Here is a 23,950-nt window from a genome sequence, read left to right as displayed (position 1 = left end):
TGGGCGTTGTCCAACGAGTTGTGGCATTATTCGCTGTATTGATTCGAGTGGCGAAGGAAACGAAGATCTTTTGTTTTTCTAAATGGGATTTGGGATACAACCACGAGTGGTACAATACCCTTTATATATGCATCGAGGCGGCAGATATAACCACAATAGTCTGTCTCGTCATGGTATGTATGAGAACAGAAGGTTGACGGGGTTCTTTTCGCACATTTACTCATGATAATGACTGATGAGGTTCGCATTCTATAACCCTTAAGATCGAATCAGAGTACCCGAGACCTTCCGATTTCTCAATAATTTATCTTCTTCGACCGTATCTCCAAAACCAGCTCCTCATTCTCAATCGACTTTGTTAAACACACCTTCTCGATAGGTAGTAGGATTCTCGAGCTACATGCGCGAGGTGCAATCAGCTTTCGACCGAGGCTGTTATTTAGGTGAGTATCATGATGAAGACTTACCGTTGAGTTCTATCAGCAAGTTTCAGATGATCATACCATGTTAAAGTGTTACCAAGGTGCTTCGGGTATCCATCCCTCCATCTCCGAGGAAGGTTATGTTTAAGGCTAGTAAGATTGCAAAATTCAGCTAGGGGCTTTTACCTGGAAACGAAGATCGCGATTGAGTGAAGAAAGTATCCCACACATACCAACTATGAATCCCCATAATGATATCAAAAACCGTCACACCAGTCCCATTCTCAACTTCTAAGGATGCCTTGTAGGAATTGGGTGTACTAGGATTGCTCGTTATACCTGAATCAGGATCTGACAATATGAGTTGAACAACAAGTTTTTGGATGGGTGGAAGACAAGCGAATGCCCAACCTAATTTTGGATGAGAACCAAGACTCCACTTATTTCTACGAATCTCTTCTCCCCAGAAGGTAATCAGATAATTGGTACTTTCCGTTCCGTGATATACCTTGTCCAAGAATGGGGAACTGAGGGGAATTGACAGGAATGGGGTTACTAGAATGTGTTTGAGATCTTGCTCGACTAATTCACGAATGTGTATATGAAGTTTACGATCTTCATCATAGCGTCTACAAATTGTTGAGATGGTAAATATCTTGGCTATACCTCCGTGATTAAAGGAGGTTGTCCTAAGTTGACTGTATGACGTTACTTACGGAAAGTATTCTTTCGGATGCTTGATCATCTTTTCTATACTACTGATTACGTTGACGCCTTTCACATCGACTCTCTCAGTCTTCGGGTCTGAAATTACACCCAGGCTGCTATATGAAGGTTTACTCACCTGCTCCACCAAATTGATTGCAATAAGCTTCTTTGCAAGTATCGGAATGACCCAAAACAGAGTGAAAAAGCCTATCCCAACTGATGACTTTCTTATCCTTTTCTGATCTGCTAAATCCTTGATTTATACATAACAACCTATACGTCTTTGCAGTATATGCTCTGAATACTGTAGAACAGTTTCTCATGAATGATAAATGGTCGTATGGATGATCAAGCAAGAAGATGATGTTCTCACTAAGCGATTTAGGTGATTCAGAAAAAGTGAGCTGACGAGATGTTTTGGAGATGCAAGTTACAACTTACATGATTTCATGAGGTAAGTTTTCTGGAGTGCTCATTTTGCGTGATCGTCGGTTCTCTCTCTTGTTGTATTGTTGTAAGCTGTTTCACGGATTCTCTTTGAGGTATAGACAAAAGAAACGCAGATGTACATTCGCGACGATGATGAGATGAACGATGGACATGGGACTGGCATCGTTGACAATATTGCTTGCGCCCTCCTGTTCAAGGGTGCGACCGTGATGGTCTGTGCGAAATCGAGACGTTATTTTCCCCCGCACCTTTGTGATATCACAGAATGGGAGGATTGTTGTCAGCCATCCACCGTCTCACAGATGTTGGTGATGAGTGCTCTTGCTCGTCCGAAAATCATATGAGATGCACATTTTCCTCAAAATCGTCATGATGATCCGCTTTTTCGTATGCCTTCTGTACTCAGAAATGCTCCTTTGTACAAAATGCTATCAGAATCGACAAAGGATCCCTACAGTACACCCAGCGTACGAAATAATCGCTCCATCAAGTCAAGTACGTCAGGATCTAGTCCTACTTTGACTATATAACAAATTGTCGCTTGCCACTAGATCCAAAAGTTTGGCCACCCCTTGACCACGCACATAAACCTGTCTTGCATATTGAAGAATACGCTAAAAATGGATTCTAAAACCTCATCAAGTGTTCCCGCACCCTCAGTCAAGGAAAAGCAATCTTCTCCCACTCGGAAATCTTCAATCACTCCTTCTCATATCCAAGCTAAGATCTCTTCTCCAACACCCCAAAATACACCTTCAGAAAATGTCTTCCCTCTCGGAATCGGGAAACGACATTCCGTTTCCGGAGGGGGAAAACCAATCAATGCAGCCAACGCAATTATGGGTATTGGTAGGGGATTACCTCCTCATCCTCATGCTGCAACCCCAGGAAACACATTGAATAGTTTAGAAAAGATCACTAGTAGAATAGCTAATCATTTAGTGGTTGAAGAAAATCAAGATGTGAATGATAACAAGATCGCGCCCAGCTACGAGTGCGTATATTTTCTCTATTCTTATCATACGATCATGTTCTGTGGAGTCAAAGACTGATCAATGCATTGGATCAGAAGTAGTTTTTCTGCTGGATTAGGTGATCTCAAGTAAGTTGATGATTGTCCTAATTCCGCATAGAAATCTGATAAGTATGCCGATTAGCCGAAGACTATCGTCACCAGCAATTATCAGGTGAGTTCTCTTGTCGACGATCGTTTGAATGACCCTCTTTCTACTACACCTCCTTAGATCACCTTCCAGTCCCATAGTATCACCTACTGCTTCTCTTAGCATGATCTCAGGGGACCTTCAAAATGGTTCATTCAAAAATGAATGGCCAACTACGTTCTCAGATCTGGATAACGAAGCTGACTCCGTAGAATCATCCAAGAACAGTGAGTGTCTCATCTTGACGATGTAGAACAGAATATTGACACCATCGTATTCAGAATCCGAGAGAGACAATAGTGTCCTTCAAAAGAAAGAATAAAAAGTTTTTAGTTATAGATTTGTTAGCTTGATATGATATGGCAGAAGAGATTTAAAACGCATAAGTAGTAGTGCGATCACTTCGATGTTGCCTTCTTTCCGAATATTAATGAAGATATGCATATGCTATTGTTCTTTGACTTCTCACAGTCTCTAATTTGTTTTGATAAGGATACGTACAGCTTATTCACGAGTTGATTTTTCTTTAGGACCACTGCCTCCAACACTATCTTCCGCCATCCCCAGATAGAGGCTGTAAGGCTCCTGGACCTTTTTTCCAGAATAATCTAGGTCTGTACCTTGTTGGTCTCATTTTCAACACCTCTCTTTCTTTCCTTTCTTTCTCCTTTGTTGCGTCTCTTTCATCCGCCCAGCCTCTAAGATTTTCTCCTGTTCCATTCTTCATCAGTTCTCTAAAGCCTCTCTGATCTCTTTCTCTATCATCTCTGAGTCCTCGTCCTTCCAGTGCTCTGGTCCCAGGTACTACATGTATTCCTCCTCTCCCTCTGATTCCAATGCCCATACCTCTCTCACCCCTCACAGGAGCGATAGCATTTACACCTGTCAATGGTGCTATCCTAGGTCCTCTAGGTATCGAACCTCCTGGCCCTCCTGTAAGTGGTACAGCCATTGGAACACCGTCTCTTGCTTGACCACCTTTGATAATTGGCGCAGGTGTCCGTCCTAATCCACCACTTCCGACCAGTTCGTACTTCCAGTCCCCACCATCACCATCAGACTGACTTATATTCAAAGTCAATTTTTGTCTCCCTGTTGACCAAGCTAATTCTTCTCTTTCGACCAAACCCAACAATTTCCCCTCTGGTATGAATGTGATATTCAGTACATCACCTGTATCTTCAGGCCATTGCTTCCCATCTATTCTCTCAGCAAGCTTGATCGCTTCTTCGACACTTGGGTAAGTGACATAAGCATGATCTTTCACTCCGCTCAACCACAATCCTTCGAAATCGTTTGAAGAGAAAGGCATTCTGGCTGGAGGGAAATGAGCTGTTGATGAGGTGGATGGATTGAGATATGAATGTAGAGCCGAATGCAATAACGGTCTTCGTAAATTAGTCACATATAACACTGATGTTGGTGGATGGTGGATATGCGACAGAGACGGTGGTAACGATAATCTGGCTCGTTTGGTTTTGTTTGGTAACGGGGAAGGAGATCTTGGCCTTTTGTTATTACTCGATTCAGGCTGTTGATCAGTGTGTTCAGGGTCCTTATCATCTTCGTCATCAATTTGCATATCTTCCTCATCTTGAACTGGTAAAGGTGATAACCGTTTGGGTGGGCTTGGAGTTGGAGGTAAAGCATCTTTTGATTCTTCTTTAGCTATTACTTCAGCAACTTCCTTATCGAACGCGGCAGGTTCCGTCTCCAATATCTTATCTTCAGTTGCAGGGGATTTGCGGTGTTCAGAAACGGGATTTTCAGGATATCCATCAACCATTGCACGTCCGACTTCTTTCTCTTCTTCTTTCTTCTCTTCGCCCGTTGGTGCAGGTAAAGGTGAAAGGCGAGTAGGTGGGCTTGGTGTGGGTGATAGCACATCTTTTGCTTCTTCTTGAGCTACAATTCTTGCTACTTCTTCATCCAGTGCGGCAGGTTCGGTGTTCACATCCTCTTTTGATGGAGCTGGTGGAATATGATGTTCCGTTGAAGGATTTTCAGGATACCCGTCTAACATCGTCCTTCCTACACCCTCATCTTCTGTAACCGATTCTTCAGGGGGTACCGATGACCCCGGAGCATCTTGAAAAGCTTGTAACCGATCTGCGAGCTTTAAATCACCTGTCATCAGGTCATACTCTTCGCACGCAGATGAAAGAAGCGTAACAGAATCGTTCAAACTCACATCCTTTTTCAACCCTTTTGTTTCTAAACCACGTTTAGTTAATTCCTCTTTCAGCTCAGCTACTTTGAGGGTTTTGACGTCCACTTCAGGCAAGTCGGACATCTTTTGATGGGGTTCAATGTTTGTGTTGACAACAGTACAGAATGATCAAAGCGTTCGTATCAATAGGATAAATGACCTGGTAGAAAGGAAGACATCTGGGATTCGCCATGTTACGTAATTGACTCGTTCAAGACGGAGACTGCCGCAAAATAAGTTTAAACAGGTAACAGGTTAAGGATTTCGCTGACGTCATGGTGATGTTCGTCAGGGTAAAAAGTAAAATGTGACCGGGTGGGGTGTTGGTCACCAGACATGGGACGGAGATGGGAGGATAATACCACATCGAAATGCAACCAAAGTACATATAAGGTTATCTTTGGTGTATGTCATCTCTTTCAGTAGCCTGTTCACAAACATATCAAACAGGACAAGCACGATTCAATATGCCAGCACAACCAACAGACGCACCACCACCTTACAGTGGCTCAGGTGATCGACCTAACGTATCAGTGACCAGCCCGGCTGGCGACGTTCGATCGGCCTCTTCCGATGCTCTCGCCAACCAAGGTAGACCTGTTCACAGGAGAAATCCATCCGACGTATCGGATGTCAGCGACTTGACTGATGAGGAGACTCTCTTGGATCCAAAGGAAGTGGAGACAAGACGAAGTATGGACGACGAACAAAGGGATCTACCTGATGGTTGGGTAAGGTGTTTCGATCCAAAGTGAGTATTGCTCCAACGCTCTTTCCGATTGACGGATGCTCGTCTCTCATAGCATCGGCAGATGTACACTGTGGACTGACATAATATCACAACTCTGCAGATCGCAGCATGCTTTCTATGTCGATGAAAAGACGAAGAGATCTTCATGGTTACACCCATATGACGATCCAGAATTCTTGAGGACATTACCTAAGACCCATCCCGCTCATCCTGAATCGAAAGAAGCTCAAGCTATCAGGAAGAGGTCCGAAGATGAAAAGATTATCCAAGAGAAGTATAAGGAAACCAGAAAAACCAAAGATGGCAGGGAAGGTATTTCTCAAAATGCCACGAAATCGTCCGGAGGTGGCGACGAGCGAAACTGGTTCCAGAAGAAGAAAGATAAGATGATCGGTACAAAAGAAGAAAGAGCCCAGGCTAAAGAAAATAAACGAAAGATCAGAGCAGAGCAACAGCGAAAGATGGCTGTAAGTGATATCTCCTGCCATTGACTTTACTGGTGTGCCTCAATTGAAAGCCGCTGATCTCACCTTAAACTTTCATCCTGATCAGGAAGCTGAGGCTGCGTATACGAAGCGTCGACAGGAGCTTATTCAACAAAGGCTCAACGATCCTAATATCCGTTAGTATCTCCAGAGTACATACATGATTCAAAAGCTAATTCCGTGTTCTACGCAACAGGTCGGATGTACGCATCTGACCCATATGCTTACGCCGCTCCAGCGTCTCCATTCGTACGATCCAGTGGAATGTACGGAAGTCCTTTCGGTTATGGTCAGTCAACCTCTTTTCTCTTTCAAGATAAGCGAGCGAGTTCAGCTGACGATCTTAACTCTTACAGGATACGGTGGTGGATACGGACGTAGAGGGTACGGATATGGTGGTTACGGCGGCGGAATGGGTATGGGTATGCCCTTGATGTTAGGTGGTGGAGCAGGATTGCTGGGTGGAATGATGTTAGGAGATGCAATGAGCGGTACGTTGATAACTGCCCACTTAATTTGCAGTAAGGTCAAGCTGACGGTTTTGTTTCTGAAACAGGAGGATTTGGAGGTGGTGGCTTTGATGGTGGTGGTGGTTTCGGAGGTGGAGGTGGCGATTTCGGTGGCGGAGGTGGTGGCTTCTAAGTCTGATTACTCGTTGTGTTTCGAAAGGTGGAAACGGGCTTCAGTATATAATAAGTTGTTTCGAAAGGTGGAAACGGGCTTCAGTATATAATAAGTTTAGTCGATATATATATATAATGGCAAATGATTGTCATCGCTAGTGAATATATGCAGTGTGAAAGATAATTGACAGCGTTTCCTGCTGTGCTATATACTTCATCCCATCGATTTGATTTTGAGAGCAGATGGAATCTTTGGTGGGAAAGGGGAATGTGGAGCCCCGATTGAAGTATGTTTGTTGATGAAGGTGAATGAATTGTGCATAATCGTCAAGGATGAATTATACTGCTCGGTGAATCTCTGATCTTGATTGATAGAAGTGTGTTGGCACCTGCGCTATAACTGCGATGGCCCTGATAACCAAATAAGGATCAGCATTTTCAGCCTGAAAAAGCTTGCGCGAAATCTCACCTGAGGACTTCGTGCAAGATGTCTCGACCATCAACATATCATCGACCTACGAATCTGTCCATTCGACCACCATCACCTTCCCATCCAACCGTACCATCATTAAGTACACCTACCACCTTGACTAATCCATATGGGAATGCCTATTCGCCCCGTAAAACAGCATTACCACCTTCACCTACACATTCAAATGTCTCTTATGCGAGTCGAGGTTCTTCTTCTGGAGTTGGGACTAGAGGGGAAGAAGTACCTCCTCCCCTGCCCATAAAGAGCGATAAGAAATTACCGGGGATTCCAGGTATTCAAGGTCAAAGTCCACATAAATACTCTATAGGAGGAGGTGGTACGGGAACTATATCTGGCAATCATGGTGGAAACCATGGTCAAAAAGGATGGGTGACAGGTGTTTACGATAACAAACTGGTGAGTCGTAAGGGAAAATTCTATTGAAGGGGACATGTTATCCTTTGTTCCAAGGTTGTTCAGGTGAAAGGGATACCTCTAATACACTGACTGCTCAAACCGGTCGCATCTTCCTATCATACTTCTCCTGCTCTTTACTGTATCGAAGTACGGTTCAGTATCGCAATGAAGGCTCAAAAACTAACATGTCATTTTTACAGGTTTCTTCGACGTTATCTCATCTACCGCCTTTACCGCCAGTATCCCCTGTCCACGCGTCGTCCTCTTCAACTTCCTTACACCCAACCAATTCTTCCAGTCATTTGCATCCTTCACCTAGACCTTCAGTCTCTGGTAGCACTCATAATCACAATCACAATCATAACCAACTTCAATCATCCGGGATCGTAGTGTATCCTGATGGTACACCTTTGACCGAACATAACAGCAACTATTACCTTCATCATCATCATCATGACCCTGTTGGCAGGATTGCAGAATCAATGGCTATGGCTCATTCGAGTCCTAATTCACCCTGGAGTTTGTTGACCGTTCATGTTTTACCTCTATTCGCTGGGAGTGCTTTAAAGACACCTTTAGAGGATCTAAAGTAGGTGAATCCATAAAACAGCTATTGGGATCGGCGTGAAAACTCGATTGATATCTTCTATATTGTTTTCTTGACCTTCTTCGACCAGTCTCAAATATAATTATAGCTGACCAATCCTGATTTGATCTTATCTAGTCAATTGTGCCACTCCCATATAGTATCGACATCTCAGCGATCACCTCCATCAAGAATTGTGTCTCTTCTCACATCTGATTTAAGAGAATTTATAGCTTCAGGTATGTTGACCTTGAAAGCAAAATTCGAAACTCTCGAAGAAGGTAAAGTGGTCAGCAGAGCTGCAGAAGTATGGATATTCTTTTGGGCTCAGGTACTACCTGTGAGTAGTTGATGCTCTACTTGTACCTGCGCTCAGACAGGCATAACGCAATGTCTCTCGTCCTCTGTTTTTCCCTTTTCTTTCGTTGACTACGTTGGAAACCCGACGATGCTGACCTTGACTTGCTGACATAGTACGTAGAAGGAGTCTTTCTCCCTTTCACACAACTTCGTGATTTACCTTCATCAAATTCAACTTCAAATTATCTAACTGCACTGTCTTCTCCAATCCCTGTACGGCATTTACTACTGTCAGGATTCCTCATACACATCTTACTTCCCCTCTTACCAAGGTTGATACCACAAATCGTGAATCCAGCCGCTTCATCACCATTACCCAATTCATATCCACCACCCACGACCTTGGAGCTGAATAAAATCCTACAAATGTCTTTGGTTTTATCTACGCAAGCTAGATACTCGACTTTCATATCGACTTCAAGCAGCAGCAGCAATGAAGAACAAGATGAAGAAGTTAGATTCGACGTAGAAAGTTTAGGTAAAGCTGTAAGATGGAAAATACAACAGAATGAAAACGAAGTCCAACAGGCCCTATCGAATAATAACAGTTCTCCCGTGAAGACATCATCGGTTCCAAGCGGTATTGGTCGCAGTAACAGTGGAGGAGGGGGTTTGAACAGAGGTCCTAGTTTATCACAATCTGGACGATATCGTAGAAAAGGATGGAGAGCATCTGCCAATCTTGGCCTTCTAGGTGTACAGCAATTTCAACCTCCTGCAGGAACAGGAGAAATATCTAGGCAGAATTCTAGTGATCATTTCGCAAACTTGAATATGAAGAACGGAAGAATTGACGAAGACGACGAAGAAAACGGATACTATGAAGGCAGATCTCATTATCCTCCGAGACACAGGACGAATACCAATGATTCGATGAACACACTCGGTATACCAAACAATGGTGGTATAGGTTCATCAATGTTGTCTTCAACGACAAATGGGGGAGCATCAACGTTGGGTACTGGCTCAACTATGACAGGCGGATCATCAACTATAACTGGAGGAGCAAGCACGATCAGAGGTGAAAGTCTAGCTAGTTATGGTGAAAGTCCGACGGCAACTCCAACCACATCAACGGCTTCAGGCCAATATATGACCAAAGGTATCGCGAACCCGAATGGTGATTACATGTATGGTCGTCCGATAAGAAGAGGAAGAGCCGAGAGCGACAGTGAGGTCATCGGTGCAAGGGGAGATAGAAGGATTTGATGGGAAGCCCCAGTCGTCATGTAATTGCTTACCTGTCGAGGCGTGAAAAAATTAGAGTGTCTCGCTATCATGATTATTTGAGTATGGTCGCCTCGCCCTTTGCCAACCCCCGGACATTTCTTGGCTCATCGAAACCATTGGTGCGAATCATGGCTAATGACCTCTTCCAATTTCGACCCATTGTATTGTATGGTATATAGAACAGTGTAGCTAGGGTATCAACGTTGTATGCATTGATTGGGCAATATGGTATATGGCTGTCATATTAGGATTCCTGCCATATGACAGTATCATATGGCCTCTGTAGGAAGAACCTACACTACCACCACCCTTACCCGTCAAGGAAATCTGACCTCGTCATATATCTACTCATCATTCTCAGGTTGTTCTTCCTCTAATAACCTGATTAATCTAACATATATTTCTGTGGTGTCGTCACCACGTAATACATCTGACAAGAATCTAGTTTCGACTTGCATTTGGATCTGTATATTTTGATTGATGGGATCAGTAAGAACATCGCAATGATCACTAGATGTATGGAGAGAATGTAGGTAGCGTACATGGAGCGAAAGAAAGAGCGGGCGCAGACGGAGAAGGAGGAACATACCATTTCCAGAGAACCTCTTATAACACCGCAAAGGACATTACTAAACCATAAACCACCTTCCCTTGCATCTCTAGGTAATTCAGCGAATTCACTCAATGGATTCTCATCAAACGTCAATATGAATTCATTCGGTTGAGGTAAATTCGTGTTGCTGTTTTGTTGAGCTGGGTTCGTAATCGTTGATGATGAGGAGGGTGGTGGGAAAGAAAGTGTGGGCGATATTCCTAAGAATGTGCGGAATGCTACCTATCAAAAGGATCAATTCGAGATGAGCTTTGGAACAGGAGGTAATGGGCAATCGAGAAGATGATACAGCGAGTAAGGAGGTCGAATGACCATTTGAGAATTAAACGATACGAATGACAAATAACAAAGGGCACGAGTGAGATGAGGAAGCCGTCTCAATAGGGATTGACGACAGTGGAGTAGGAAGAAAAGAGTGGAAAAATAAGCTCACCTTCGAAATCACTTCTGCGGTCTCTGCGAAACTCTGACATCTCTGTAGTCCTGTCCTAGCTAGAAAATCCTCTATGAGTCTAGTACCCATGTTGTAGCCCCTACAGTTCAATCAGACATGAGTTGGAAATCCCAGGTAGAATGTAGACATGAAAGATCCTGAGACCTCCAATGCGAATTCCGGAAATGGAGAAATGGAGAGTTTGAAAAAGGTGATCTGAGAAGAAGAGCGATGACATACATCTTCTCTAGCTGTTTGTTCACTTCCCCATAATCTTCATAATCCTACTCGTACGAATAAAGTCAGCTCCCATCCCCATAGATATCTGGTGATCTTTCATAATTGCAAGCTTACTTTGATAAGTTGAACAACTAAAGCTCCATAAGTCAACGTGAACAACTCGGCATTCTACATGCCTCATACGGATCAGCTTCCATCCTACCTATGCATGTATGTTAAAGGAGAAAGCCGAGCATAAACTGACAACTTTATCTGTTCGTTTCCATATATCGTCCTACATCATTTAGCAGATCAGCATTTGATATCGTAAGTGAGAAAAGACGAACGACTCACTCCGATAGCTTTATATTGCTTTGCACCAGCTGACATTCTGCTGCGAGAAGACTCTTATTCGTATTGTGTCGAATGTGACGGATATAGCGGTATAGCGGACAGAGATTGACCTTCGCTCGACACCAGCTTGATGGTTTAAACATATCAACGAGTGGACCATGAGTGGAGGATGTTGTCGCGTTCGGTTCAGGGTAAAAATCGAACGAAAAGCACAGATGACATTTGGGTGGCATGACAGAAAACTACAAATAACGATAGTTTGTGACGGATTCTACAATGCTCTTTCCTACGGACTATAGGATACAAAAGGTCCTGCGAAGCGTATGAGACAGAAGCCCGACCCTGTCACTTCTAAATCAACAGATTAGGCAATTTAGTTCAGATGAATTCCAGACTATAACCATTCCACTCACTTCTCTTCTCAAATCTCGTCTACTTTGACCGCACTTTTAGAGTCTTCGTGGAAGCTCGAGAGGCCCAACAGATTCTCCTCGTCCATTCCTCGACTGATACTCATGTCAATGTCCTTACCCCCAAACATTCCCGATTCTATTGTACTCGTCAAAGGTAGATATCCTAATCTTCGGTACGGCACCCGAGAAGCTATTCCAGCACTTTCCTTTCCTGGAAAGTCGCAGTCCTCTTCAAATCCTAGACGAATACCTTCATAAGCCTGTATTTTGCGCTTTGCAGTCAAAGGAGCTCGATCCGAAACGTCCTCAATCGATGCGAGCTGGAGAGGGGTCTTGAGGAAAGGTGTCTCGAAGGGCGTGTCAACTACTGGAGTACTAGGTGAGGTCTTCAAAGACGGGAATGCTAGTCCTGTGATATAGGCACAAGTGATGTTAGCTTGATTGTTTCACACATCTTCACAGGATTTGTGATGAGCTGTCTCGTCAGAAACCACTCACTTGAAGGCAGGACTGGCAAGACCTGGCCATCATAAACTAGATCAAGAATCTTCTCACCCGTCCTTCTCACGCCCAGCTTAGGTTTCTTGGTAATTCCCTGGATAGTAACTGGAACAGTCATGCGGATATCTCAGCGCCAGATTAGGAGTAGAAATAAGTGTGAAAAGAGTATACTGACAATCTGTGTTATCATGAGCAAGTGAATCTGCCACTTTCTGTTCCCAATTGAGAGCATATTGATGTAGTCTGTGACCTCGCCAAGGATCGTGCAGGAAAAGCTGATTGGCGCCGATGTGGCAGTATCTATGAGTCGATTTCGAATATCAACGGGGAGTATACTAGCGAACTCGTATCTTGGTTTAAGGCTGTCACACTTACTGTGGGGATGGGAGGGACGAGATCATCTGGGCGTTTGTTTCGAAAGAAGGTATTAGCTGATGAGATAGGTTAGGTTGATCAAGCTCTTTTTGTCGATGCTCATCAATCATCTCATTGTAAAATCTCAAATTGTCATTCGCGTCGCAGATGTCCTGATTCATCCTGAATCAAGATGAGCTGAGACAATTCAAATTGTGCCATCTTCGTCCACTCACTTTAAGCTAATCGAATGCATCATGTCTAGTAGAGTGACTCCCGAAGGGTTGTAAACGACATGACAACCAGATACCACTTGTTTCCACTCAGCAGCGGCGATATCTACATCTACAATATAACATTTGGACGGTGGACAGTCCAGAAAGGACCAAGCCAAACAGGGATGATCCCGAAGGTCGTCGGATCGGATGACCAGTCTGAGAAGATCTCTAATGCGGCCAAAGTCTTCTACAGCCACAGATACATCCATATCCAATCAGCACAGAGTGATACTTTGATCGCTTTGACCTTACCTTCCAAGTTACACTCATTCCTCGAACTCCTAAATAGACACTTCAAGAATTCGCTATGTGTTACATTCCCTTTAGTATAGAATAGTGTTCCAGGACAGGGTTTCTTTGACTAGGCCATCTACCCGGTCTACAACCTTCTTGACATCTTGTGCTAGAAGGGCAGATATCGTAATCCTCGCGATCTGGTATGGGCTGATCAGATGATAGCGATCGACCGATATCTACTTGCATCAATCTCACGTCAGCTCCATACCTCGTTTTCAAGTCATCTATGCTGCGTTGACGGTACTCACTGGTACAGTAAGGTGTTCGACATGTCTTCCAATGCCAGATTACCTCATTCCAAACTTGAAGCCAGGTCTTATTGGCTCTTTGTGGTAAGGGTCGACCGAAGCCATGGTTTCTACACCTTCGTTTGCAGTATGCTTGTAAGGCTACCGAGCAGGTTCGAGCAAGACTCATACGGTCATTCTCATTTGCTATACACGATAACATGTTGTCTCTTGGCGGTACATCAATACATGCCAGATGTATGAGCAGAAAAGACATGCTTAACTCACATGATCTCCGTAGGTAATTGGCTGAGCTTGATCATTTTAGGTATAGAGTGACAATGACATGAAGAATCATTTTGATACCATCCAATACCGAAAAATTCTCGAATTGATTGTCTAAGAATATGGATACTTTCCGGCAATTCCATTTTCTTATCGACCAGACTTGTGGGCATCTGATTCACTTGTTGACCACCAGACACAGCTCTTCCTTCGAAAGAGAAGGTGAAGAAGAATCGTCGAGGCACTTGATCGATTACTGTTCTTCCTCGATGATCCATGAGTGGGAGATCCATGTCTTCATCTACAATTGGATTTTCCTCATAATCTGACATCATAGATTCGAGTTCTTGATTGACAACAGTGACTTCCACCTCACTGGGAAGCGGGTCGCTTCTTGGCGAACTTCTAATTGAGCTATGAGACGATGAGGAGGATGAAGTATCATAATCCTCCCCGATGGTGAAGGTAGGACGCCTTCTATTTACAGGTATATATGACATGTTATCCACAGTTTATGAGCAAAGGCGATAGGAAAGAATAGGAAGGAAGAAGACAAAAATGAATTGAACAAGTATGTGATATGTGGAAATTCAATTCTGCTTTGATAGAAGTTGTGTGTATTCAAAGGGGTCCAAGCTCAAAGGGGTTCCGGTGGGTGGCAAATTCAGCATTTATCATTTCAAACGATACCAATAGCGTATCTGACCAGATTCACGAGATTAAGAAAATTTTCGTGTGTGGTGTTAAACCTGCATAGATATCGATAACCCTCGATTATAAGTTGAATACGAAGCATTGCTCATAAAACTGGAAATTCTGGCGGTGTATCTGTGGCCATCCCGTTTCCAAACAAATCCAACGGTAGCTACTCAAGGTATTACATTCCCTAGATTTTTGATTATTACTGGTCGACGGTGAGAAACCAGGCAAAGCCGTTCTTCTTCTTCTTCTGTTCCCTGCTCCAAAACCAGCTCTGAGCGTTTGATCAGCAATCTGAGTGCTACCTATGAACCTATGTTGATCGATAAATCTGTGAATCAAGATATAAGATTACTTACACAGGCTGGGAAGTGACATGTAGGCGAAAAGGTTCATAATGGGTAGCCACACTCGAGAACTCATTATCGAGAATGGCTCCAAGAGCTTTTAATTCTACAAGATTTATCAAGACAGGTTCGAACCAATCTGATGGTAGAGCACTATTCTTGCTCCTGCGGATCATGATACTTTCATTGATACTCGGCTGAAAAATTTATCTGTGAACTCATATTTGCTTGAGTGGTTTCATGATTATCAGAAACTGTGATGCCTGTGACGTTATTCATCTTAATTTTAGTTGTTTTCAGAGGTACAGAAAAGCCACGATTGAGTCCGATTGTGAGCGTGATTGTTGCCGAAAAAGAGGCACTGAACATCGAACTGGCCAAAGAAGGATGTTCGTCAAGCTGTTAATGCAAGCGGCAAATCCTATCGTGCTCGTGTTCATCAATGTCTCTCTCAGGTCCATGGACATATCGTATAACTCGACACATACAATGATAATACTGCCCTCATTCATTGAATTCAAGTAGACTCTGTTTTCTGCCACTTTCTCTGTAAGTATTGATCCGTCACTCTTATTTACAACTACAGCTGTATGCAGTGCGTTGCGGACTGTATGGCCACGGTTATTATAACTGAAAATAACATCCGATGAAATCTATTTTTAGGTTTCCGTGACCGACCACAAAACAACGATGACAGGAAAATGCGGGGTAAGTAGTGGTTTTGCGCTTTTACTCTTTCCCTATTTCAAACCGTCATTCCTTCAAACACGTCGATCTCTTTCTTCGTTATTTTATTATACTTTGTTCTCTCCACTCACAGTATTACTGTGTAGATAGACACGTCATGGATTTACCCTACTGACACAACGCTTTGAAGGAAGACCCCGTTTCATCAAGATTTGGAGTAAATGTTTCTCTGCATAGCATCGCTTTCTGTTCTATTTTTGAACATCATTCATCATCCATATTTACCCTTCTCCCCTTCACAACTCCCCGACCGTGTCGTCCGTTCGTATAACACGTCTTCCAGTCGCGGTACAATGAGATCTTTCCTGCTAGAACTAGGAATCAGCGCAGTACTCCAGTAATACTCCAGTATTCAAAAGAATTTTCGCGTACAAGGGCCGACATATATATACAAACTTTGCAGTATGACGCAATTCATAAATTGAATGGGATGGGGGAGGGAGGGTCATACACTTTCACATTTCAATCACATACAAGGAATTCCCATGACGATACCCCCCAAGTAACACAGCCATATGTATATAATTATGTTATATATATAAAGACCCGCTCAGTTCCAATCTAGTTGCTTTTCTTTTTCTCTATCTTCACGACCAACTTTACGCTTGACGAAAATCATCACTTTTTCATAAACGAAACATATACAAAATGGGTGAGTCTGAAGCACATCTCACATATCTCCTCTCTCTCACGTCCCTTGTATTACCATCTTGCGTTGTCTCTGACATCGCATATTATCTAGGTCTCTTCGATTTCTTCAACAACGACGATTCAGGTAACCAAGAGGTTTAGTGAGTTGACATATTTCATTTACACGCTTTGCACATTCCCTCCTTGAAGGCTAGCTGTAGTGCTGACCATTGCCAATAGCAACATTGACCCTAACAATGAGGAACACAAATCCAAGCTCTCCCACGAGTTGATCGGGTAAGTTGCGTTTCCCATTCATCTCTCTCATCGTAGGACAAATGCTTATCATGTCTTTGCGATGGTTAGTGGTGCTGCTGGATTCGAAGCTATGAAAGCTTATGAGAACCACTTGCAAAGTGAGGGTAAACCAGCCAACGTGAGTTTTCTTCATAAGCGCTGAATGCAAATGAATTTCGAGCTCACAAAATATCTTTTCGTTCCTTCCCGTATCAACCTTCCTGTTCGCTATCACCAACGCTCTTCTACATGTTCTTCATCCTAAATCGCTTTCAATGGATTTACCTGTTATACCCACTTCATGTATACAGCACGCCTTGGCCAAGGAACTCATTGCAGGTTTCGCAGCCGCTGAGGTTGATAAACTCTTCGAAACTAAAGGTGAGTTTCATCCCCAATCCAAACATGATTATAGAGAACATTCTGCTTCAGCTCCAGTTCATCTGGTTTCATACTAGTAAATCATTAACTGACATACCTTTATTATAACAGGTCTCGATGCTTACGACCGAGAAGAAGCCAAGAGACACGCTAAACAACAAGCTGTCGAGGCGCTCAATCAATCTGGAGAATACTAGACTAAGATCTATACTAGAGTCGAGTAGTATTGATCCCAGAGGTTTATATCACGATTGAACTACATGAAAGCCATGCATATGTGAAGAAGCCAATCGTTGTTCTCATACATTGAATGAAGTGATCAGATTTTCTTGGTGATCTGACGCTCATGTGCATCATGAAAGAGGGTATTGGAAAACATCCTTCCAATATATTAATCGGGAAAGAGATTACCCAATCTACTGAAAACAATCATGGATATCATGCGGTACTCAGATCTTCTTGACTGTTTCACGGCGGTCATCGTATCGCTTCATTCGGTGACATCAGGTCGCTGTGATCAAAATGATACTGTTATACCTGAAACAAACGATTACAATTACAAGTGCATATTTTCCACACCTACCAGAGGCATACATAAACATAATCATAATCATAATCATCAGATATCAAATCGTTGACTCATTATATATTGATTGGTCGTTCATCAAGGTTATATCCATGCACAGATACAAATCAATTCGAAGTGAATCTTCTTCCTTTTTATCTCAGAAACCAAAATGCTCTTCTTCAAATTCAATCCCACCACAACCTCTTTTCTTATAATCCTGAAGATTCCTAACTGAATTTCTGACATTTTCAACTAATCCATTTGGTCCACATGCAGTTACACATATTCCAGAAGGATCTATCATCATTTTACCATATCTTGAAATCGTTTCATCCGCTAATGAAGATAAGAAAATATTGAAATCTGGTCTGATGGGATTCACTGATATAGTTGATAATGGTGAATCATGTCTCATCGTAGATATCGATGATATCGTTGAAGCTGATGTCGAAGATGATGATGTAGATGGATTCCTAAATAAGTATTCATATTTCTCTTTTTCAGCTGCTGAAGGTTGTCTCTTCAATCCATCTTCATGTCCGAATCCGGATCCAAAACCAAATTTAATGGATTTATCTTGTTCGATCCTCCAATCGTTTATTTCTGGAAGTAGGTTCAATGGTGAACTTGCAGGAGAACGAGTGATGAATATTTTAACTCGTAAAGCAGTTGGTACGGGTCTCTTCTCTCCTTTCCTTCTACCGTCCAAACACTGCATCTCCCATTGTTTAGCTTCGTCCACAAGTTCGAGCAATGTAGCCATCAACGGCTTAGCTGTGTCTTCAGTCCGAACCATCCAGATCAAATCTATCGTTCGAGCCCTCACAACACCTGTAGGTGCTCGAGAGACTAGGTCATGCGCTAATCCCAATGCTTGAGTGATTCCAGATCCTCCAGCTACTAGGACTACAGACGAGAACGAGGGCAGTAAAGTATTTCCAAGTCCACCATACGGTCCTTCAAGGATAACAGTAGCGTTGTTTTTACCTCCTTCAGCTCTATCCTCGATATCAGACGATCTTTGAGCCAGTTCATATAGTTTGTCAGTCCAATCTCCAGCTCTCTTACACATGAGGACCAATCCTTCACCATCTGGTGCAGAGGCAATGGTGAACGGATGAGATTCGAAGCCTTTGGAGGGACCTAAAGCAGGGATTCGGATTCTGACGTGTTGGCCTGCTCTCCAGCCGGATCGAAGAGCGGGAATTGTGACGACAGTGGTAGCAGCGCCAGGCAGAGCATGAAGCTCAGCATGAGCTAGTCGAGTCTTTGTCAAGGAACAGAGTATGGAAATGAGGTAGATGATCGCTGCTGCAATGCTATAGATACAGGGTTAAGCTGGACAAATGACTGTGGACATTGTACGCACCAGAATGGAATAGCAACTGGAACATGGAGAGCAAGACCAACCAGCAGACCCGCGATTCCAACGAAGTGGCATATCTGGAAGCGCTTTAGCACTAAACTTCAAAATGAGCAGACTCGACAACACCCACCTCGAAGATACCGTGCCAAGCTTTCCTGACCCAAGGTAAGGATGTGATCACGATCAGGACCAAAGCGAAATACGCAAGAAGACCGTACATAGCAAAGGGTTTAGCAGCGTAAGTCGAAAATTTTCCTGCGACCGTCCATTTGTACACTACCGTGACATGACAAATTAGCTTATTGTAAGTACGTACAGTCAAATTATTTATAGGTCATCGGATGTTGTTTGTCTACTCACTATATGCGGCAGCATGCACTGTGCTTGCGAGAAAGACTACCCTTCCCACTATCTTATGATAAACCTTCAATCTCTCATAACCCTTTCCGACGCAGAGACCAATGATATTCCCTCGTACTCCCAAAGCTATAACCAACGGTATTTGGCACGTCGCTACTAAGCCTGATCTCATCCAATCTGCTCCATAGCCTTTGTCCTTTGTTTGCGGTGATAAATCAGATTTCCATACTAGTGCAAAAGCAGTAAGGATGAGGTATCCCGTTATGATGTATAACTGGGGAAGAGTGAGGTATGATTTAAGGTGACTTGGCAGACGAGAGAATGGGGTCAAGAGTAGAGTCGATTGGAATGGTAGATTATGAAGCAATGGTACCATATGTGGAGGAGGATAAAAAGTTGGAGGAGATGAAGTTGTTGACGAAATACTAGGAACGTTGATATTTATAGGTGAGAGTGCTTTTTCGGAGACAGGAGAAGCGAAATAATCTGTTTTTGAATGAACAGATGAAGGTGTATTAAGTGGTGACTGAAGTTGTATTTGTTTATCTTGTCCTTTCCTTAATAACCAACCTTTTTTCAAATCACCTCCTCCAGGAGTCCGTTTGACATGCAAAGCTTTCAGTGATTCAGGAGTGTAAGGATAAACTTTTACAGAAGTGTCTTTCTGTGTTTTGGAAGATGAATGAAGAGAAGCGAATAATCGAGCTAGGAATCGAGGATGGGAGATGATCATACATAGTAAGAGTAAACCAGCGAATGCCAAATAGAGATTACGGGGCATTGTACCTAGTTGAGATATCGGTACGTCAGTTTATATCTTTGCCCAAGACGAGAAAAGGCGACAGCAAGGTCATTTCGATGAAGCTGAGTAAGAGACCAAACGACTCACTGTCCATCCCCATTTGATCAGCTTTTTGCTCTTCAACGACTTCCGTCATATTCACAACACTTCCTGTTGCTATTGGAGTCACCGCGGCGACAGTTTGAGTGACTGCATTGACATTGAAGGTTACTGAAGGACCATACAATACAGCTGCGAGTGAAGGGTTACCCATAAGTGGCATGGTGGGAGATGGAGCGATCAAGTAAAAGAGTGTGATTTTTCTCAAAAAGAGTGTCTTTGGCTGTTGCCTTATCTTGCTGGCTAAGTTTTTTCTCTTTAATTATACTATCTCATTCAACTAATGTATCGTACAATCCTTCGCAATGTGATGCTGATGCGGACTGGGGATAAGAATCAGTAGTCGTTATTGCAGTCAGCTTTTATAACTATCAAATTGACGAATATTGAAAGGTGTATAAAGAACGGATGAACTAAAGGAAGAAATGAGAATTACCAGGTACGAAATGGGTACGATGAAACTCACCTTTTTTCCTTTCCTTCAAGGAGAGGAGAACTAAAAGCCAAGATTGATTGAATTGATATTTCCAACCCCAGGTCTATGCGTTCCCTCAATCTCGACGCCAAAGTGGATACCAATCTTCGCACTGAAAAGGATCAACTTGAACCACAAACAAAGAACAAAGTCACGATGATAGATTGTGGAAAAGGTTGGATGATCACGATGCTAAAGTGTCCTTTAGGAGATGGTGATTCGGAGATGATTGACAAGGTTGTCGGCAGAACAATGGAATAAGTGAATGAGAGGAAAGTAAAGCTTCCGGAGCTATGACCACTGGGAATTTCAAGACTGGACTGATCACCTATTATAGCGTTGGCAAGGTACTATGAGGGAGGATTGTGGTTGAAGGACTGTTTGATATTTGGAGATTGACGTTCCTGCGCCACTATGTTGAAAAATTCATCCAATCTTCTCCTTGACTTTCCCTTTTATAGCTGTATCAAATCAACGATAAGATGTCAAAGCGTGAGAAGTTTAGAGAAGACAAGAACGAAAGAAGGAAAGAAGCCAAAAGAAAAGGACGAGTGATTGACAACACTACTAATTGGTAGTATCTTTGCAACCTTAGCAACACACTTCACATCTTCACGATATGATGTGTGACAGCTTTGCCGCAGTTGTCTCTTTGGTAGCTTTTGTTTCGGATCAACCATCTCACCGTGACAAATAAAGTCAAAGAAAGTTGCTTGTTTCAGGGTTAATATGACTCACAGTGAGAAAGTCATGGACGCGTTTCAGGATTAGCATCATTTCGTTATCCCACGGTAATTGTTCTTCTTTGACGTGACTGCAAAAGATTCAATTTCGAGACATAATCTCATCACTGCTTGTATTACACGTCTATATTGAGACAAGAGACATTCTATATATCACCCCATTTCTCTACTGGACCAGATAACCATTCACCTTTCCAATTGCCCTGTTTTGTTTGTTCCACAATGAGACAATCTTCCAATCTAACTCCTATACCTCTCAGACCATTAATCTTCGATTTCATGTTTGCGGGCAAGTATATACCAGGTTCTAGGCTGAAGACGTTACCAGGCTGAATTTCATTTTCACCTTGTTTTCCTTGAATCACATAAGGTGATTCATGTCCTTCTAATCCTATTCCATGTCCCAATCGATGTGTGAATATGCTGAAATCTACATCTACGTCGGATCTTGATTCGAGATTGAAATCTTGGTTTCTATTCTTCCAATGAGAGACGATTTCACGAGCTGATCGATCCAATTCGGCGAATGTCAAATTTGATGAATTTGATGAATTTGCCGATAAAAGTAATTCATATGGTGCTCTTTGAGCAAGTCTTACCGTCTCCCATAGTTCTATATGTTCTTTTGGTATTTTGGAAGACGGAAGAGAGAAAGTCTATCGATCGAATAAACGAGATTAGTATATTGTCAAACGGCAAACAGTAACAAAACTTTTAGTAGAGTGAAAGCTCTCAAGCCAGTTCTTATCGAGCATCGTCAGGGTCACTCACTCTGGTTATATCAGAAACGTATCCACCCCATTTCCCACCAGCGTCAATTAAGACCAAATCGTCTTTACCTAATTTCCTATCTGTTCCTGACCCGTGCGGAAGAGCTGCGTTCTCTACATTTCGCAAAAAGAGAGTCGAGGTATTCTCCACTCAGCACGACTTTATTTTATTGAATGGTTGAGAGGAGTAGTAATGAAATCAAAGAAATAGGAATGATACTCGCCACCAAAGAGTACCAATCCTTCACCTCCTATTAAACCGGTTTTATCCATTTCTTCTCTTAATATTCTCCCAGTGTGAGATTCTGTTATACCTAAATACATTCTATTCCTTGTATTTCTTATAGCGTGTAAAGTGAACTAGATATAGATATCATCCGTCAGCTCTACACCACAAAGTGATGACAGCAATTCCAAGAGCTAACACGATCCACAATGGAAAATTCACATCTATAGACTCAACCCAACCCAAACCCCAAAACCAAAATACTCACTTGATTAGCACATTTCAATAAATTCTTCTCCCAATCACTCTTCCTTTCCCTTATTTTCCTTATCTCATCTTGGACGTCCCCTTTATCTTCATCCATTACATCTCTTAAACCTTTACCTATAAATTGTCTTACTCCATCATCCAGCACGAATCTCTTCACCGCATCATCATCATCGTCACCAACAGCACCAACAGCACTTTCCTGTTTGAGATAATCTGATAAGATTTGATATGGGGATTGATCTTCGTTCCATTCTACCCACTCCACTTTATCCTTTAATTCTTCTGGGATATCAATCAACTTTGCTCGGAGTGATTCAAAAGAAGGAGTTAAAAGTATTATTTTATTTTGATATATCGAAATTAAAAATGGTCTTTCAGATAAAAACCATTCTTCTTCTGAAAATGATCCTATAAAATAATATGTGGATGGTCCAGGTTCAGATATCCATACCATCTCTTGTGGTAATATATCTGATAACGTTGATAATCGATTATTATACGTTGACGAAGGAAGTGATAAATACGATTTACACGATGCTATTATCGTTGAATCCAATTCCTCATATTCATGAAGTCGAGATGATGGGTTAAATTCGACACTAGGGAAGAAGATGTATTGCCAGATCATAAAGAGAGGAATCAAAAGGAGTTTAACCAAGATTGACTTAGGTCTTCTAGTACGAGTAGGTTTTGTTGACTATTGATCGTGCATAAAGAATGTCAGTAACAAGTACTCTATACAAGGATCGAAAAAAGTAACGACTTACCACATTCTCATTGTACATGGGTAATACTCTCCCTTTCTCACTGTACATTGAAGGCAGATCCTCCTTTTCTGACGATACATTCATGTGAGTAGGTAGAGGTGACTGATCATGAGTGGCCACTTCTCCAGCTTCATTCGTCTGATGAAGCTCATATCGTGGTCTGAATACCTCTTCTTGCAGGTGAACCGGTATACAAAACATCTCGCCCTCCACTTTCGGAAGGAATGGGTTGTACAATGTGAGTCTTTGTTATGCGACGATTATCTTATCAGGTATGAATAACCCTTCGACAATCATCATAATGCAAAAACAAACCCTCCACGCTGATACCGGATCCGGCCGGAACATGGGCAACAAAGCGGGATCAAACCGACTTTGCCCAGGTCAACGAGTGGAGGTGTGCAATCACATGAATTGCATAAGAGTTCTTTTCCTTTTGAATTGATGATTCCCCTATTTCCATGATTCTGATGCCCAAAGTCCATGATCAGATTATACTGTACTTAGATTATAATAACGTTCTCCTCAAATTCAACACACCAGAAACATCTAC

General features: G+C 42.5%; 10 protein-coding genes across 10 annotated transcripts; 4 read left to right on the top strand and 6 right to left on the bottom strand.

Moving 5' to 3' along the window:
• Nucleotides 1-296: 296 nt before the first annotated feature.
• Nucleotides 297-1,606, bottom strand: IL334_005610 (uncharacterized protein; the record flags this gene model as incomplete). Its single annotated transcript, XM_062937321.1, has 6 exons — nt 297-396; nt 468-572; nt 656-1,051; nt 1,139-1,196; nt 1,267-1,502; nt 1,572-1,606. 6 exons carry the CDS (start codon nt 1,604-1,606, stop codon nt 297-299), a joined length of 930 nt encoding a protein of 309 aa, XP_062793372.1.
• Nucleotides 1,607-2,200: 594 nt separating this feature from the next.
• On the top strand, nt 2,201-3,065 carry IL334_005609 (uncharacterized protein; the record flags this gene model as incomplete). Its single annotated transcript, XM_062937320.1, has 5 exons — nt 2,201-2,574; nt 2,650-2,682; nt 2,738-2,767; nt 2,825-2,970; nt 3,025-3,065. 5 exons carry the CDS (start codon nt 2,201-2,203, stop codon nt 3,063-3,065), a joined length of 624 nt encoding a protein of 207 aa, XP_062793371.1.
• A 225-nt stretch (nt 3,066-3,290) lies between these two features.
• Nucleotides 3,291-5,036, bottom strand: IL334_005608 (uncharacterized protein; the record flags this gene model as incomplete). Its single annotated transcript, XM_062937319.1, has 2 exons — nt 3,291-4,859; nt 4,935-5,036. The coding sequence occupies 2 exons, from the start codon at nt 5,034-5,036 to the stop codon at nt 3,291-3,293; spliced, it is 1,671 nt and encodes a 556-aa protein (XP_062793370.1).
• A 383-nt stretch (nt 5,037-5,419) lies between these two features.
• Nucleotides 5,420-6,830, top strand: IL334_005607 (uncharacterized protein; the record flags this gene model as incomplete). Its single annotated transcript, XM_062937318.1, has 6 exons — nt 5,420-5,703; nt 5,804-6,170; nt 6,256-6,325; nt 6,385-6,477; nt 6,545-6,679; nt 6,745-6,830. The coding sequence occupies 6 exons, from the start codon at nt 5,420-5,422 to the stop codon at nt 6,828-6,830; spliced, it is 1,035 nt and encodes a 344-aa protein (XP_062793369.1).
• Nucleotides 6,831-7,298: 468 nt separating this feature from the next.
• IL334_005606 (uncharacterized protein) lies at nt 7,299-9,855 on the top strand (the record flags this gene model as incomplete). Its single annotated transcript, XM_062937317.1, has 4 exons — nt 7,299-7,700; nt 7,901-8,289; nt 8,425-8,626; nt 8,761-9,855. 4 exons carry the CDS (start codon nt 7,299-7,301, stop codon nt 9,853-9,855), a joined length of 2,088 nt encoding a protein of 695 aa, XP_062793368.1.
• Nucleotides 9,856-10,220: 365 nt separating this feature from the next.
• On the bottom strand, nt 10,221-11,531 carry IL334_005605 (uncharacterized protein; the record flags this gene model as incomplete). Its single annotated transcript, XM_062937316.1, has 7 exons — nt 10,221-10,340; nt 10,466-10,711; nt 10,923-11,022; nt 11,163-11,206; nt 11,277-11,330; nt 11,407-11,436; nt 11,496-11,531. 7 exons carry the CDS (start codon nt 11,529-11,531, stop codon nt 10,221-10,223), a joined length of 630 nt encoding a protein of 209 aa, XP_062793367.1.
• Nucleotides 11,532-11,916: 385 nt separating this feature from the next.
• Nucleotides 11,917-14,350, bottom strand: IL334_005604 (uncharacterized protein; the record flags this gene model as incomplete). The annotated part of the gene is made up of 9 exons (XM_062937315.1): nt 11,917-12,317; nt 12,407-12,514; nt 12,585-12,709; nt 12,785-12,946; nt 13,000-13,228; nt 13,294-13,333; nt 13,390-13,514; nt 13,587-13,795; nt 13,854-14,350. The coding sequence occupies 9 exons, from the start codon at nt 14,348-14,350 to the stop codon at nt 11,917-11,919; spliced, it is 1,896 nt and encodes a 631-aa protein (XP_062793366.1).
• A 1,941-nt stretch (nt 14,351-16,291) lies between these two features.
• IL334_005603 (uncharacterized protein) lies at nt 16,292-17,148 on the top strand (the record flags this gene model as incomplete). The annotated part of the gene is made up of 6 exons (XM_062937314.1): nt 16,292-16,295; nt 16,386-16,434; nt 16,514-16,570; nt 16,640-16,709; nt 16,882-16,951; nt 17,063-17,148. The coding sequence occupies 6 exons, from the start codon at nt 16,292-16,294 to the stop codon at nt 17,146-17,148; spliced, it is 336 nt and encodes a 111-aa protein (XP_062793365.1).
• A 528-nt stretch (nt 17,149-17,676) lies between these two features.
• IL334_005602 (uncharacterized protein) lies at nt 17,677-20,309 on the bottom strand (the record flags this gene model as incomplete). Its single annotated transcript, XM_062937313.1, has 5 exons — nt 17,677-18,838; nt 18,889-18,962; nt 19,016-19,161; nt 19,246-20,031; nt 20,135-20,309. 5 exons carry the CDS (start codon nt 20,307-20,309, stop codon nt 17,677-17,679), a joined length of 2,343 nt encoding a protein of 780 aa, XP_062793364.1.
• Nucleotides 20,310-21,510: 1,201 nt separating this feature from the next.
• Nucleotides 21,511-23,598, bottom strand: IL334_005601 (uncharacterized protein; the record flags this gene model as incomplete). Its single annotated transcript, XM_062937312.1, has 5 exons — nt 21,511-22,020; nt 22,136-22,248; nt 22,359-22,494; nt 22,629-23,327; nt 23,398-23,598. The coding sequence occupies 5 exons, from the start codon at nt 23,596-23,598 to the stop codon at nt 21,511-21,513; spliced, it is 1,659 nt and encodes a 552-aa protein (XP_062793363.1).
• Nucleotides 23,599-23,950: the final 352 nt, after the last annotated feature.

The sequence above is a fragment of the Kwoniella shivajii genome, chromosome 7, assembly GCF_035658355.1.
Source record: "Kwoniella shivajii chromosome 7, complete sequence".
Taxonomy (NCBI): domain Eukaryota; kingdom Fungi; phylum Basidiomycota; class Tremellomycetes; order Tremellales; family Cryptococcaceae; genus Kwoniella; species Kwoniella shivajii.
The sequence above is the reverse complement of the archived record's forward strand: the minus strand, read 5'-3'. Positions and strand labels throughout refer to the sequence as shown.